This window comes from Prionailurus viverrinus, chromosome D2 (genome assembly GCF_022837055.1).
Source record: "Prionailurus viverrinus isolate Anna chromosome D2, UM_Priviv_1.0, whole genome shotgun sequence".
Lineage (NCBI taxonomy): Eukaryota > Metazoa > Chordata > Mammalia > Carnivora > Felidae > Prionailurus > Prionailurus viverrinus.
The window spans coordinates 15,386,190-15,403,677 of record NC_062571.1 but is presented as its reverse complement, the minus strand read 5'-3'; the positions used below and the strand labels follow the sequence as shown (position 1 = coordinate 15,403,677).

At 40.1% G+C, this 17,488-nt stretch overlaps 1 protein-coding gene across 1 annotated transcript in view; it reads right to left on the bottom strand.

Moving 5' to 3' along the window:
- The window catches only part of LOC125147565 (pecanex-like protein 2), a 291,684-nt gene that overhangs the window by 58,417 nt on the left and 215,779 nt on the right, over positions 1-17,488 (bottom strand). Inside the window, exon 25 of the mRNA XM_047824659.1 lies at positions 4,173-4,231. Coding sequence (XP_047680615.1) covers positions 4,173-4,231 — 59 coding nt within the window. The remainder of the gene's footprint in view (positions 1-4,172; positions 4,232-17,488) is intronic.

The following is a 17,488-nucleotide window of genomic DNA, read 5'->3' as shown; positions in this document are numbered from 1 at the left end:
CTTACTTCTATCAGACCTAGGAATCAGTGAGCTGTCATTTGATTAAGGGTAAATCAGGCTTTTTAGACACTTTGCCCGTTTTTGTCGATTTTGCAAGACCCTCTTATTTTTTCCCTTTATTTTCCTTCCGGGCAATCTCACCTACACAAGTGCATTAAAATCACTGTCTGAATGCAGATGATTGACAGATTCACACCTCCAGCTGAGGTCTCTTGTCTATGCACTAGACCTGTCCCACGTGCTTACTGGACATCTGTTTCCGTGTGTCTCCAATGCTCCTCACCTTCCACGGGCCCAAGTCAGGCCCCCTTCTGTTGCCCGTCTCAGTAAATGAGACCACCACCCGGTCAGCCATCACCCAGGGATCTCCGTTCCCACTCCTTCACACCCCAGCCTCTCAATCTGACTTTCTTCAAATAGTTTTTTTTCCCTAAGTTTATTTCTTCATTTTGAGGGAGGTGCAGAGAGAGGGAGAGACAGAATCCCAAGCAGGCTCTGAGCCGTCGCCACGGAGCCCAACGCAGGGCTCAAACCCACAAACCGTGAGCTCCTGACCCGAGCTAAGATCAAGAGTTGGATGCTCAACCAACTGCGCCACCCAAGCACCTCACTGCAAATAGTTTTTGCATCTTTCCACCTCTCTCCATTTGCATTACCCCTACCCTATTGCAAGCTACATTATTTCTCAAGCGGACAGCCACGCTAGTCATATGACTCGCCAGTGTATCTTCACTGGGACCTGCCACCCAGTCTATTCTCTACACCACAGCCAGAATGAGCTCTTCAAGTCGAGAAGCTGATGTGCTACTTAGGACCCCTCTACCCCATAACTTAAGGACCTTAGTGGTTCCCCAATGCCCTTAAGATGGAAACAAGGCTTCTTCTCACTGCCTATAACGGACTCCCATATAATTTAGCATTCCCAGGTATCTTTAAAGCGAGGACAGTCACTGCTATAAGCCAGGAGCAAACCTAGGACATATGGGCACACGAGAGGCACGTGGGATCTGCTTCCTACTTCAATCTCCTTCTTCACTTCACACAAACTTCCTCCTCCCTTCTCCCTTATGCTCAGCACTGAACTTCTTTCAGTAGAGTCCCTTGTCCCTTTCCAGCCTGGGCCTTTGTAGATTCCAGTCTCTCTGCCTGGGTGTGTCTTTCTTTGCTCTCTGGCTTTTTAACACTTACTATTCTTCAGACCTCCTCTCAATCACCACCTCCTGGAAGCCTCCACCGACCACTTCGCTGGGCCAAACCCCCTACGACGGGCTTTCAGCACTATGGTATTCTGCTCGGAAGCACTTGTCACCAATGGAATCTGACTTCTGGTGTTTGTGTGTGTATGTGGATACGGTCACTTGATTCACATCTGATTTCTCCAGTGAGGTGGAGAAAGCGAAGTGAAGAAGACATGAGCTCTAGATTTCGGCTCAGGTCATGATCTCATGGTTTGTGAGTTCGAGCCCCACATCAGGCTGACAGCGTGGAGCCTGCTTAGGATTCTTTCTCTCTCTCTGTCTGTCTCTAAGTAAATAAATACACTTAAAAAAAGAAGAAGACATGAAGTGAAGGAAGACAGATCCATGTCTGAATTTGCTTATTTTTGTGTCCCAATATTGGCGAAGTGCTATCGTGCAATAGGGATCAGCTAAATAATCTGTTGAATGATGGACAGCTTCTTTAAAAAAATTTTGTTTTTAAGAACACACCTGTCAAGTGACTCCAAGGGCTTTTGGAAATCAAAGTCACTGAGGAATCATTTACAGACAATAAACACCATCAATTTACATGCACACACATACACACACACACACACACACACACATATACATACACATATATATTCTATAATATAAACAATTACTGCTAGTATTATATCTTATATACTGATATATTTTTACACATTATATACACATAGATATATTAACACAATTTATTCTTCTTCAATTATATACATATATATAAAACTCAGCTTTATTGAGGAATAACTTCTATAGAGTAAAATTTATCTTTTTTAGTGTGCAATCCTATGAGACTTAATAAATGCATAGGCACAGAACCACCAAGGAGAATCATGCATTTGGGATTCCTCCACGTTGTCTTTCAGAGCAACGATCTGTTCTGGTTCAGTGTTGAGTAGTATTCCGTGGTATGCATCTACTAAGGCTTGTGCATCCATTCATCAGTTGGAGGACCCTTGGCTTATTTCCAGTTTGGGGGGATTATGAGCGAATCCCCCCAAAATATTCATGAGTGGAAGTTCATGTGAACACAAGTTTTTGTTTCTCTTGGGTAAAATACCCAGGAGCGGGGCCGCGGTTCTCAGAGTGGCTGCACCATGTTTGTATCCGCCCCCACCCCCGCAGTGATTGGCGTTCTAATTGTTCTGCACCCTTGCCATGACTGGCCATTGTCAGCTGTAGCTTGTGGCTTGTTTAATTTTAGTCATTCTAATTGGGTGGATGAAGACTCCCAGAGAGGAGTGAAGGAAGGCTACAGGAAAGAAGGAATGATGGAATGTTGGGGGGGGGCATGTGGAATTGGGGGTTCATGGTGTATTTCCTTTCATCTCCCGTTCACTCCCTCTATCAGATCTCTCATGATGAAGGACAGAAACTTGTTCAAGATTCCGGAGTATCTGATGTTTGGGAGTAGATTCTGGCTCTGGAAAGTCAGGAAAGCAGAGTTGCCCCACAGAGGAAATGCCTAAAAGCAAACCTTAAGGCTCCCTTCTAGATCGTCTACTGGAGTGGAGGCGGAGTTAAAGAAGTTCAAGATACAGACTGCAGAGCTGAACAGAGCTCCCAGCTCCATACCCGGGGGAAAGGAAATGTGATTGGGGGCACAGGAAGATGAAGATTGGCCCCAGGTGTACCCCTACAAGGAAGAGCTGATCCACCTGTAAGAAATCTATAAGGTAACACCATCAAATTATGACTATCCTTGCTGGGCATTCATGACTGTTAAAGGCCGAATTGAAATTAGTGCATTTATAACCCAATTATGATTAATAGAGAGGAATAAACTATTCTGTGGGCTGAGTCATGTCATGTAATCTAATGAGGTATCAGTATGCTTAATCTTCTATGCAGATTAAGCCTGCCTGACCTGAGAGTCTATTCATTTTCAGTGATGAATCAGCATGCAACCCGAGACACTAATTAGAGATTTTTTTTGAGTCTCTGCCACTTTTAAAGGAAAGGCCTAAATGAGAGAATTAACTTTTGCTTAATTGTTCAAACTGTTTGATATTGAAATAAAACAAAACAATTTAAACCACTAAAGTGGAGATCTTTTTAGAACACCTTGACCACACATCTGCATAATTTGATTAAAATGAGACAGCCACTGTGAATAACTAGAGGCATGATGCACTTGTGAAACCATCCATAGGCCTAATAGCAATGGCCCTGCCAGGTCATAGAGTCCCACAGATGCGCATCAGAGATATTTGTAGCCCACCCACCCCCACCAAGCCGTACTGACAAGTTGAACTTTAGGTCAACAAAACATAAACTTCTCTCTCCAGGTATTTTCAAATTTCAAATTATAATTTCAAATGAATCGTGTACATGCAGTTCAAATATAGATCATGGCATCATACAATTCTTCCTGGACAAAATGTTTGGCAGACGGGAGAGAGTTCTGAGGTGAGGAGAAAGGTAGAATGGTTCAAAAAGAAATAGATTACAGAAAGGAAAAAGCAACACAATTTCCTAGCAGGTAAATCCTTCCGTAGCTTCGTGTTGAACAAAGTTTCTGAAAACTTCGGAATCTTAGGTCCTGGAATGGTTTGCCTTGGAGGATATCACAATACTGACGGTTTTCCTGAGAATTTTTGGCTACAAGACCAATAGCAAGGTTTAGAGTCTGTATTTGACTTTTGTCACACATGAACTAAAGTGTCTTAATTGACAGAGTCACTCAATACCAGACAGGTACCAAATCGGTTCTAAATGATGGAGAGGAACATTTCCCAACCAAATCAGGATGCTTGGTCTGTCTACTTGTACAGTTTTATCTTTCCAGGCAGCATATTTACCAAGACCTACCTTACCTCCACAATGATTACAAAGAATGAGGAGTCATCCCCCCTGTTTAGACTGAAGGAATCCATTTATATAACAGAACAAATACATCATTAAAAAGAGAGAAAGAAGGTATCTTCTTACCTGGATCCTTTTCAATTTGGACCACCAGTCTCGTGTTGGAGTTATCCACACGCCGTGTGCTAGAAGGGACCACAGAAGGGCCAAAAGTCATGGTGAGGTCACTACAAATGGGAGTCGGTCTACAGAACTGGCTGTGTGGTGGGGAATGTAGGGGTCACGGAACTCACCTGTTAGGGTGATTGCTTGAATGTGACCGTGCTGCAGGGAGGGAGCGGGCTCTCGTGATAAAGAAGGGAAAAGTACAAGAAACACGCGGAGGGGAGAGACGATTACATCTCAGGACTGGGAGACTGGCCTTGCGCCTTCTCAGTGTTGAGCACCAGATCCATAAAACAAGAAGCAAGCCCTTGGACTGCCAATGGAGTGTCACTCGCTTTCTGAATTTGAAAGCAGCGCACACACAGGCATCTTTCTTTTCAAGTTGGTCCCAGAAAATTATGGGAGGTAGTCAGTGTCTCCACCACCTGCTTGCAAGAGCTGGGTGCATTCTTATGGGCCTTTCTCAGGTCCAACCACAAGAATAAACTCAGCTCTTACAAGCTTGGAAGAAGACATATTGCCGGTAGCTATGGCAACTAATGGCCATCAGAACCAGATTTAAATCTCTTCTGTTATGACAGCTCCTCCGTTCACAGCTTTTGTAAGCCAGCCAACCCATGTGACCCCTTGCTCCTGAAAGCCAGCCAGCGAGGGATGGACTCACTGCAGACTTTTCACCGATCAACAACTGTCCCCATGTAACTCCTGTGCGGATGGCACCAACCCACTTCTGACTCTAAAAGCCCAGTCTGCCGTGCTCAGAGAGACTGTGTCTGACCTGCTTTGTCTTTTTATTCTAGGTATTCACTGGTGGTCTCATCATCCTTTGAAAGATGAAACAAGAGATTGACATCAGCCACGTGAACTTGGATATTTAACTGTTCATGATGTACAAAAATGACAATTTCATATGGTTAAACCTGAGCCATTAAGAAGGGCTTTCACTAGAAATATATCACTGAACACAGGCTTACGGACAAGTTTGAACATAATGAGGTTCTACTAACGTGTGAAAAAACTGATCTTTAGCGTGGCTGGCCCCTGCTTTTGCTGTCGCTCTGCCCTTTGCTTTCTCTGTTGCAACCATACTAACCTTTTTCTACGTCTTCAGCATGCCCTGACTTCCTATTCCTGTCACCCTGCCCTCCCTTGGATCCTCTGCAGCTGTTGTGTCCTCCACCTGGGAGTCTTTTCTGACCCGCCCACTTTCCTCCCAGACTCCTCTGGTGCTGCAAGTCCGGCCCAAGTATTGCTCTCTGAGAAGTCTTCTCGACCCCTGCTCTAGGTGAGACTCGTGTGTCATATGCTCCTTCACACATTGTACCTCTCCTTCGGGGCACCTGTCATGGTTAATGTTACTAACAATGATGACAGCTAACATTTCCGTAACGCTTCCTTGTGTAAGTACTTTACATGCAGTAACTCATATGCTTACGACTACCCTCGTAGGTAGGTACCGTGATTATATCCGTTCCCTCTGAGGAGGAACCCGCGACTCAGTGCCCAAGGTCACAGAGCTAATATGCGATAGAACCTGGATGTGAACCCAGGTGGGCTGGCTCTACCACATCATATATTTCTTTGTGTGATGATTTGATAATAGTGGCCTCTTATGGCCAGACCCTAAGTAGCACGAGGACACACGTTTGCTTACCGCTGGCACGAATGAATGAAGAGTCCAAACTAATGCTGTTTTTAAAATTATGTTTTCCTCTCATGACTCCTGCGAAGAAAGGAGACTAGCTGCCACTAGATTATACTTAAACGTGATTGCTGACATCCCGAGGATGGTTTAATACAGGACAAACACTTGTTAAGTAATCGTGCTTAAGAAGAAACCTCAGAATACAGACTTCGGCTGTGAACGTGTCTCTTGGGAATCAGAACAGATACAAAATACTTAGACGGAACTAAGAAAAACTTTTCCTCGTATGTCTCAGATATTCGAGAACCATCTAGGCACGATCCTGCTCGAGCTTTGTGGGATAGATTCTACACATGGGTTGGGGAGAAAAAAATATTCTGCTGCATCTCAAAAAGGCTGTTAACCCCACCACCCTGTTCTATTACTGCTTTGGTTTTCCTTCCAAATACCCTTAGATCAGCATTGAAAGTAAAAGAGCCCAGGGTGGCGAAAAAATAAAGCAAACAACCAAATTCTCTCTAATGAAGGCCCAAATCCCATGTCGGCAGAGTTAGTCCCTAAATGGAATTTTAATTTCACCTGAAGACCTAGGACAAATGGAATTTTCAGCAGCAGAATAAACAATTTTTAAAGTGGGACTGAGCCAAAAGAAAGTCATTTACCAAACTCCTTAGGGAATTAAAACACCTTCTAAAACTATGTTAACTGGAAAGCTATCTTTTCAAAAGGCTACAGAACGCAGAGTGCTAAATTCCGATCTGCAATAACTACACTAAGCTGCCTGTGGACCCCAGGGCCTCTGACTCTCCACCAGACTCTCTCAGAAGGTGAACTGTCAGCCATAGTGGGTAATTTGAGCTTTTCTCCAGTGCTTTCCTCCTGCACATTTGGTGCTTACCACTCAAAGGTGCTAATTAGCTCAGTAATTGGATTTCTGCCTTAACTGTCCAATTGCATAAACATCAATTCTGTTGCTTAAAGAGAAAACGGGGGCTTGTATCTCACGCCCCAATCTCAAGGGGAGTACAGTATGCTGGTACATGTTATGTGTGCATCTGCACACACTCTTTCTAGCAACTGCCTGGTGAGTCCCTGTTCATTGCTAGGCAACATCGTCCTAAGGGCCACAGGCCAAGAGTCTAGCAACAGGCCTTTCCAGATAGGGTGACTTACTCTGAAGCCTCTTCCCTTCTGTTAATACGGAATGCAGATAACAAAGCTAGTTTCCTCCCTTCAAATTTTCCTTTCTCACCTCCCGATGTGTCTCCCTGAGTCAACCACCTCCTCTCCTATACGGTTTCACCCGAGGCACTTAAATAATTTAACAGCAACTTAATTATATTGCTTCAAATTCCCATTTGTCAGCACACACAGACTATTTATGGGAGAACTGTTCCTGTTTTTTGATGGGGAAGTGTGACCGGCTGGAAGAAGTTTGACGGGTGTCTGTTCACACAGCAAACCCAGAATGGAGTTATGGATGGACTGTAGTTCTGTTCATGGGACAGGAAGGCTTTACAGAAATCTAGACAATGTGAAGGTAGCCAGAGCTTAAATAGAAGGACACTGTCACCTTTCAAGTTGGATAGATATACAAGGTTCATTCGGGTCTGTTTTGCATCTTTCATTTTTGCTGCCACTGACAATCATATTAGTTCTCTCAAGGCCAGCCACTGCTCTTCTGTCTGCCTGTCTGTCACTACGTGCTTTAGAATGACTTGGCATGAAAGAAATTTCCTGAGGACACAGGGTTGTACAGCTGGCAGAGTGGGCTCTGACTGAGGACATTCAGGTGGCTTCCAACTTTGCTACCAGCTGGGAGGTCTGGTTTAGTTCTGGTTCCTAGGCCCTTAGGGAGTAGCTGTTGGAGATCCCAAACTAAAGGTAGGGGGGTCTTGTCAATACAGCCACCTTTGATGGGCCTGGGCTTTGCCTTGTAACCCCACCCAGAAGTGACAAAGCCTTGCTCCCTTTCTCCTGCAAGAATGGTGTCAGAGAAAGCCAGCTGAGACAGAAGGTTTAAATAATATCCCGAATCAAATAACATAATACCTAGAATGCTCAGATTTCAATAGAAAATTACTTGTCATAATAACAGGAAGATCTCAAAAAGAGTGAAAAAAGACAATTCATAGATGCCAACACTGAGATAACAGAAATGAAAGAATTATCTGACAAAGATTTAGAATTAGTCTTCATAAAATTCTTCAATGAGCAATTAAGAATACTTTTGAAACAAATGGAAAAAGAGAATCTCAGCACAAAAATAGAAAGTCCGCAAAGAAACAGAAGATACAAAGAAGAACCAAATAGAAATTTTCTAAGTAAAAATATACAATAGAAGTATATACAAAATACATATACAAAATAAAAAACCCAATGGAAGGATTCAATAGCAGAATGCAAGAGACAGAGAAAAAAGAATCAATGAACTGGGAGATGGAACAATAGATATTACATAATCGGAACAACTGAGAGAAAACAGACTGAAACAGAACAAGAAGTCTCAGAGACCTGTGGAATTATCAAAAAAGATTTAACACCCTAGTTATCTGAGTCCCATAAGAAGAGGAGAAATTGCAGATACATTCCAAGAAGTTCACACCAAGACACATCACAGTCAAGCTCCTCAAACCAAAGACAAAGTCTTGGAAGCAGTGAGAGTGAAAAGAACTCACCTATGGGGGGAAAACAATGTGAATGACAGTGGATTTCTTATTAGGAAGCATGGAGGTCAGAAGGAAATGACATAGCATTTTTCAGGTGCTGAAAGAAATGAACTGACAACTCGGTATCCTATATCCAGTGAAAATATCCTTCTACAAGGAAGAATAATCTAAGACATTCTCAGATGAAGAAAAACTAAGATAATATATCAACAGGAGATCTACCCTAAAATAGTTAAGTCAAGGGAAGTTCTCTAAAAAGAAGAGACATTAAAAGAATGAAACTTGGAACATCAGAGGAAAGGAAACAATGTGGTAAGCAGAACTATGAGCAAATGCAATGGACATCCTTTCTCATTATGTGTCTTCTAAATTATATTTTATGGTTCAAGCAAAAATTACAAAACCGTCTGTGGTTCTAAATGTATGTAAAGAAAATATAACATTATGTTAGAAATAAGGGAGAGTAAGAGAGCATGAGAGGGAGGTAAGGTTTCTGCATTTCACTTGAAGTGGTAAAATGACAACACTAGTAGACTTTGATAAGTCATTTTATATAATATAATGCCTAGAGCAATCACTAATTAATACAATCAAAACTTATTTGATAAATAAATCGTATAGAATTCTAAAGGTGCTGAGCAAACACACAACAAGTCAGGGAGAAAACAAACAGAAATTACAGAGCAAACAGAAACCAAAAAATTGAATGGCAAATTAAGTTATAACTACATTAAACATAAATGACCTAAATATAGCAAGACAGAGATTGGCAAAGGAGATTTAAAAACACTACCCAGCTATATGCGTCCACAAGAAACATACTTTAAATATAGTGACATAGGTCAGTTAAAAGTAAGAGAATGGAAAAAGATATTTTGCAAACATTAATCAAAGGAAAGCAGAAATGGTTATGTTAATATCAGACAAAATATAAAGTAGACTCAATACCAAGGAAATTTACCAGAGACAAAATGATAAAAACATTTATCCCACAAAGAAAATACATTAATCCTAAATATGCATTCAGCGAATAATGGAGTTGCCAAAGACTGATGGAAGAGAAGACAAATCCGCAATTCGAGCTGGAAACTTCCACACCCATCTCTTAAAATTTGATAGAAAAACTAGACATAAAATAAGCAAGCATAGGGGCACCTGGGTGGCGCAGTCAGTTAAGCGTCCGACTTCAGCCAGGTCACGATCTCGCGGTCTGTGAGTTCGAGCCCCGCGTCAGGCTCTGGGCTGATGGCTCAGAGCCTGGAGCCTGTTTCCGATTCTGTGTCTCCCTCTCTCTCTGCCCCTCCCCCGTTCATGCTCTGTCTCTCTCTGTCCCAAAATAAATAAACGTTGAAAAAAAAACTAAAAAAAAATAAGCAAGCATATAGAACTCAATAATACTGTGAGCCAACAGTATCTGACCAACATTTATTGAACACTCAACCCAATAACAATAGAATACATATTCTTTTCAAGTGCCCAGTGAGCACATACCAAGACAGAACATAATCTGGGACATAAGCCTATCTCAACAAATTTTTTAAAACTGAAATTATACCAAGTGTATTTTCCAACTGTTATTTTGAGTTCCAAATTACTCAAGCTAGAAATCAATAACTGAAAGGTAACAAGAAAATATTCAGACACTTGGAAACTAAACAACACAATTCCAAATAATCTGTGTCAATGGTAAAGTTTTAATGGAAATGAAAACAAATTAAATTGAAAGAAAATGAAAACATAACATATCAAAATTGGTGGGAAATAGCTAAACAGTAGTGAAAGGGACATTTATATCACTAAATATATACATAACAAAAGAAGAAAAGTTCAAATTAATAATCTAATTTCTACCTCAAGAATCTAGAAGAAATGGGGTGCCTGGGTGGCTCAGTCGGTTAAGTGTCTGACTCTTGATTTGCCTGAGGTCATGATCTCACAGTCTGTGGGATTGAGCCCTGCATCAGGTTCCATACTGACAGCATGGAGCCTGCTTGGGATTTTCTCTCTCTCTCTCTCTCTCTCTCTCTCTCTCTCCCTTTCTCTGCCCCTCCCCTGCTTGCACTCTCTCTCCCTCAAAATAAATAAACTTTAAAAAAAGAATCTAGAAAAAGAAGCAAAATAAACCCATAAAAAGCATAAGGAAAAAAAACAGTGATATTGAAAACAAATAATTGAGAAAAACAAAGAATAAAGAGCTGGTTCTTTGAAAATATCAATTATATTAACAAATCTCTAGGAAGCTTGACCACAACCCTCAAAAAGAGAGAGAGAGAGAGAGAGAAAACACAAGTTACTGATATAATATACTGCCAAACCTGCATATATCAAAAGGATAGTGGGAAATATTACAAACAACTTTATATGCACAAATTTTATAACTTAGATGAAATGGACCAGTTCCTCAGGAAATACTAATTGCTTCAACTCACCCATTAGGAAATAGATAATTTGAATAGCTCTCTATTAAGGAAATTTATTTGGTAATCTAAAAACTCAAGAACAATTACCCAAGCACTGATGGTTTTACTGGAGAATTCTAACACATGTTTAAAAAAGACCTAACATCTGTGTTATATACAATCTCCTCCAGAAATTGCAAGAGGAAGAGATAGTTCTCAATTTACTTTATGAAGCTAGTATTACCCTGATACCAAAGCCTGAAAAAGACAGAATGCAAAAACAATAAAATTACACACCAATTCCAGGAATGTAAGTCAGGTTTACTATGTGAGAATCAGTCAATGTAAACCATCATACTCACAGGCTAAAGACGGAAAATCACAATTGATGCAGAAGAAACAGTTGACAAAACCCAATACCGATTCATGATTAAGGGAAAACAAACTCAGGAAAATAGGAATAGACAGGAACTTCTTCACTTGATAAAGACCATCTACTAAAGAGCTACAGCTAACATTATACTCAACGGTGAAAGACTGAATGCTCTCCCCATATGATGGGGGAACAATGCAAGGATTTCCACTTTAATAACTCTTATTCAATAGAGTGCTGGAAGCTCTAGCCACTGCACTGAGACAGGAAAAGCAAATAAAAGGCACACAGTTGGGAAAGAAAGAAATTAATTTCCAAAGAATTTCTGCCTTCTTGAGTCTTCAAATTGATGAACATGGGATGTCTTTCCATTTATTTGTCTTCTTTAATTTCTTTCAGCGATGTTTCTGGTTTTCAAGTGTTCATGTTTTCCACTCCCACTTTAGTTTTCCACTAAATTGACTCCTAAGTATTTTGTTCCTGGTATACTAATGTAAATTGAATTGTTTTCTTAATTTTACTTTCAGATTTCTCATTGCTAGTGTATAGAAAAACAACTGATTTTTGTATGTTTAACTTTGTTTCTTCCAGATTTGCTAAATTCAGCCATTAGCTCTAATAGTGTTTGTGTGTGTATATAATTCTTTAGGATTTCCAGTACATAAGATCATGTCCTCTGTGAATAGAACTAATTTTACTTCTTTCCAATTTGGGTGCTTTTTTTTGTTTTGTTTTGTTTTGCCTAATTGCTCTGTCTAGAACTTCCAGTCCAATGTTGAATAGAAATTGTGAGGGGGACATTCTTGCCTCGTTCTTTATCTTAGTGAGGAAGATTTTAGTATTTCATAAGGTACAATGTTAATGTGATTTGTTTCATTAATACCCTTTATCAGACCTTCCCTTTTAAACCTAGTTGTTGAGTGTTTTTATCATAAAAATGATGTTGTATTTTGTCAAGTAATTTTTCTGCATCAATTGAGATGCAGTTTTTTCTTCATTCTACTGATAAAGTATATTTCATTGATTTTTATATATTGAACCACTCTTGCATTCCTGAGATAAATCTCACTCATGGTATAAAATCCTTTTAATGGGCTGCAGAATGTGGTTTGTTAGTACTCTTTGAGGATTTTGCATCTCTATTCATAAGGGATATTAATCTAAGGTTTTCTCTTCTTGTGATGACTTTGTTTGGCTTTGGTGTCAGAGTAATATTGGCTCCTTAGAATGATTTAGAAACCATTCCTTCCCCCACTATATTTTGGGAGATTTGAGAAGGACTGATGTTAATCCTTCTAAAAACATTTTATGGAATTAACCATTGAACCCAAATGGTTCTAGGCTTCTCTTTGGTAGGAGTATTTTTGTTTTGTTTCTTTGTTTTTACTAATCCATTCTCCTTAGAGATGTATTCAGATGTTCTATTTCCTTTTCAGTCAATTTTGGTAGTTTGTGTGTTTCTACGAATTCCCGCAGTTCATCTAGGCGAATCTGTTTGTATACAATGTTTTATAGAACACTCTTTAACCTTTTCATTTATGTAAGGTTGGTAGTAGTGCCATTACTTTTATTTGTGACTACGGTAATTTGTCTTCTGCCTTTTTTTTTTCTTGGTCATTCCAGGTAAAGGTTTATTTAATTTTGTGGATCTGTACAAAGAACCAATTTTGGGTGTCATCTATTCTCTCTATTGTTTTTCTATCTCCATTTCATTTGTTTCCATATTATTTCCTGCTGTCTGCTTGCTCTGGGTCTAGTTTGCTTTTCTTTTTCTAGTTGCTTAAGGTGGAAGATTAGCATCTTGTTTTGAGATTTTTCTTATTTTTTAATGTAAGCATTTACAGGTATGAATTTCCCTCTGAGTACTGCTTTTGCTACACTCCATAAATTTTTGATGTGTTATGTTTTCTTTTTCATCCATCACAAAATATATTTTATGTTTCTCTTGTGATTTCTTCTTTGACCCATTGGTTGTTTAAGAGTGTTTTATTTGATACATATTTGGCGATTTTCCAGGTTTCCTCTTGCTGTTGATTTAGTTTTCATTCCATTGTGGTTGGAGAACATATATTGTAGAATTTCAATCCTTTTACATTTACTGAGATTTGTTTTATGGCCTGGCATATGGTCTTTCCTGAAGAATAGTCCATGTGCACTTGATAAGAACAGCTTTTTCAAAACTTTTGCTTACAAAATACTCTGTTAAGAGGATAAAAAGCCACAATGCAAGGAGAAAATATTTTCAAACCACATACCTAACAAAGTAATAGTACCCAGAATATATAAAGAACTCTCACAACCCCAAAATTTAAAAAAAAATCCAGTTAGAAAATGTGAACAAGGGGCGCCTCGGTGGCGCAGTCGGTTAAGCATCCGACTTCAGCCAGGTCACGATCTCGCGGTCTGAGAGTTCGAGCCCCGCGTCAGGCTCTGGGCTGATGGCTCAGAGCCTGGAGCCTGCTTCCGATTCTGTCTCCCTCTCTCTCTGCCCCTCCCCCATTCATGCTGTCTCTCTCTGTCTTAAAAATAAATTAACATTGAAAAAAAAAAGAAAAAAAAAAGAAAAAAAAAAGAAAATGTGAACAAGACATGAACAAACATTTCCCTGATGAGGTTATACCAATGGAAAATAAGCTCAGGAAAAGACGTTCAACACCATTAAGTCATTAGGGAAATGTACATTAAAACCAGTATGAGAGTGGGCATACTGGTTTAAGCTTTCGCTTTTTGCAGATGACATAATATTATACATGTAAAATCCGATAGACTCCACCAAAAGTCTGCTAGAACTGATACATGAATTCAGCAAAGTTGCAGGATACAAAATCAATGTACAGAAATCAGTTGCATTCTTATACACTAACAATGAAGCAACAGAAAGACAAATAAAGAAACTGATCCCATTCACAATTGCACCAAGAAGCATAAAATACCTAGGAATAAATCTAACCAAAGATGTAAAGGATCTGTATGCTGAAAACTATAGAAAGCTTATGAAGGAAATTGAAGAAGATTTAAAGAAATGGAAAGACATTCCCTGCTCATGGATTGGAAAAATAAATATTGTCAAAATGTCAATACTACCCAAAGCTATCTACACATTCAATGCAATCACAATCAAAATTGCACCAGCATTCTTCTCGAAACTAGAACAAGCAATCCTAAAATTCATATGGAACCACAAAAGGCCCCGAATAGCCAAAGGAATTTTGAAGAAGAAGACCAAAGCGGGAGGCATCACAATCCCAGACTTTAGCCTCTACTACAAAGCTGTCATCATCAAGACAGCATGGTATTGGCACAAAAACAGACACATAGACCAATGGAATAGAATAGAAACCCCAGAACTAGACCCACAAATGTATGGCCAACTCATCTTTGACAAAGCAGGAAAGAACATCCAATGGAAAAAAGACAGCCTCTTTAACAAATGGTGCTGGGAGAACTGGACAGCAACATGCAGAAGGTTGAAACTAGACCACTTTCTCACACCATTCACAAAAATAAACTCAAAATGGATAAAGGACCTGAATGTGAGACAGGCAACCATCAAAACCTTAGAGGAGAAAGCAGGAAAAGACCTCTCTGACCTCAGCCGTAGCAATCTCTTACTCGACACATCCCCAAAGGCAAGGGAATTAAAAGCAAAAGTGAATTACTGGGACTTTATGAAGATAAAAAGCTTCTGCACAGCAAAGGAAACAACCAACAAAACTAAAAGGCAACCAACGGAATGGGAAAAGATATTCGCAAATGACATATCGGACAAAGGGCTAGTATCCAAAATCTATAAAGCGCTCACCAAACTCCACACCTGAAAAACAAATAACCCAGTGAAGAAATGGGCAGAAAACATGAATAGACACTTCTCTAAAGAAGACATCCGGATGGCCAACAGGCACATGAAAAGATGTTCAGCGTCGCTCCTTATCAGGGAAATACAAATCAAAACCACACTCAGGTATCACCTCACGCCAGTCAGAGTGGCCAAAATGAACAAATCAGGAGACTATAGATGCTGGAGAGGATGTGGAGAAACGGGAACCCTCTTGCACTGTTGGTGGGAATGCAAATTGGTGCAGCCGCTCTGGAAAGCAGTGTGGAGGTTCCTCAGAAAATTAAAAATAGACCTACCCTATGACCCAGCAATAGCACTGCTAGGAATTTATCCAAGGGATACAGGAGTACTGATGCATAGGGCCACTTGTACCCCAATGTTCATAGCAGCACTCTCAACAATAGCCAAATTATGGAAAGAGCCTAAATGTCCATCAACTGATGAATGGATAAAGAAATTGTGGTTTATATACACAATGGAATATTACGTGGCAATGAGAAAAAATGAAATATGGCCTTTTGTAGCAACGTGGATGGAACTGGAGAGTGTGATGCTAAGTGAAATAAGCCATACAGAGAAAGACAGATACCATATGGTTTCACTCTTATGTGGATCCTGAGAAACTTAACAGGAACCCATGGGGGAGGGGAAGGAAAAAAAAAAAAAAGAGGTTAGAATGGGAGAGAGCCAAAGCATAAGAGTCTGTTAAAAACTGAGAACAAACTGAGGGTTGATGGGGGGTGGGAGGGAGGAGAGGGTGGGTGATGGGTATTGAGGAGGGCACCTTTTGGGATGAGCACTGGGTGTTGTATGGAAACCAATTTGTCAATAAATTTCATAAAAAAAAAAAAACAGTATGAGATATCACTATATGATATCAGCCATCAGAATGGCTAAAATAAAAAATAGTGAAGATACCTGCCAAAGCTACAGAAAACTGGATCTCTCATACATTGCCGGTCGGGATGTAAAATGGTATAGCTCCTCTGAAAAAACATTTTGGCAGTTTCCTAAAAAACTACCATATGACCCAGCAATTGGATTCCTGGGCAATTATCCCAGAGAAATGAAGACTTCTGTTCACACACAAAAACCTGCAGACGAATGTCCATAGCAGCTTTGTTCATAATGGCACCAAACCGAAAACAACACAGACGTCCTTCGATGAGTGAGTTGTTAGAGACTGTGGCATATCCATACACTCAGCATTCAAAAGGGGCAAACTACGGACACATACAATGACCTGAATGAATCTCCGCTGAATTAGGGTGAGTAAAAACAGCTGATCCCACAAGGCTAAATACCGTATGATTCCAGTCATAGAACATTCTTGAAATGACAAAATGATGGAGCTGGAGGATGGATTAGTAGTTGACAGGAATTAAGAAGGGGTAGGGGTGCTTATAAAAGAGTGTGTACTTATAAAAGAAAGGCCAACAGGAGAAATCTCTGTGGTGGCGGAAAAGCTCAATATCTTGACTGTATCAACATCAATAACCTGGTTTGTGATAGTTTTGCAAGATGTTAGCATCTGCACACTGGGTAAAGGATATATAGGAGATCCCTCTGTATTACTTCTCTCAACTGTACGTGAATCTGTAACTAGCTAAAAAAAACAAAAACAAAAACAAAAAGTCTAAATAAAAAATCTCCATAGATGACAGCAGGCCTGAATTTCGTTACTATAATCACGCATTCAGGTGAAACTGTATTTCTGATCTTAACTCGCTTACATTTCCAATTAGGACTGCTTCTCCCATTTCAGCCAGAAGAATCCAAGATTATCCAGCATTTCAAATACAGGATATGAAGTCCAACTGTTCACTCACTGGAAGGTCATAAAGATTTAGGGGGTGAAAAGTGTTTCTTCTCATTCTGCAAATGCAACTAATAAAAACAGCAATAAAAAAAAATTCAGGTTGCATGCAGTTGGGCAAAGAGCCAGCCAAAGGGAGGCTTGAATAAATTGAGATGCAGAGGATTATAACTGACTCATAAGGATTAAATTAGCAAGAAGGTGCTGGTTTTTCCCCAAGTTTAACACGCTCGATTTAAGATTTGGACTTCTTTTGTATCCTTCTGGTAGCAAGAGACCCAACGTCATCCATGGGACAGCGTTTTAGAGTGGTGGGTGAAATTTCTCCTGGGATGAAGACCCGTGTACTTTTTTTCCATTGGTGACCAGTGGTATGCACAGATTTGGGATTAGGACAAGCTTCCCACACAGCAAAAATGACACCGTAATCCTTAGCAAGAGTCGACAGCTATTTGCTCAGGGACACACACAGCCCTGATGAATTAACTCAGGTCCCCTGTTTGCATGGCCACTTGCCTCAGGAGCGGCAGCATCCTG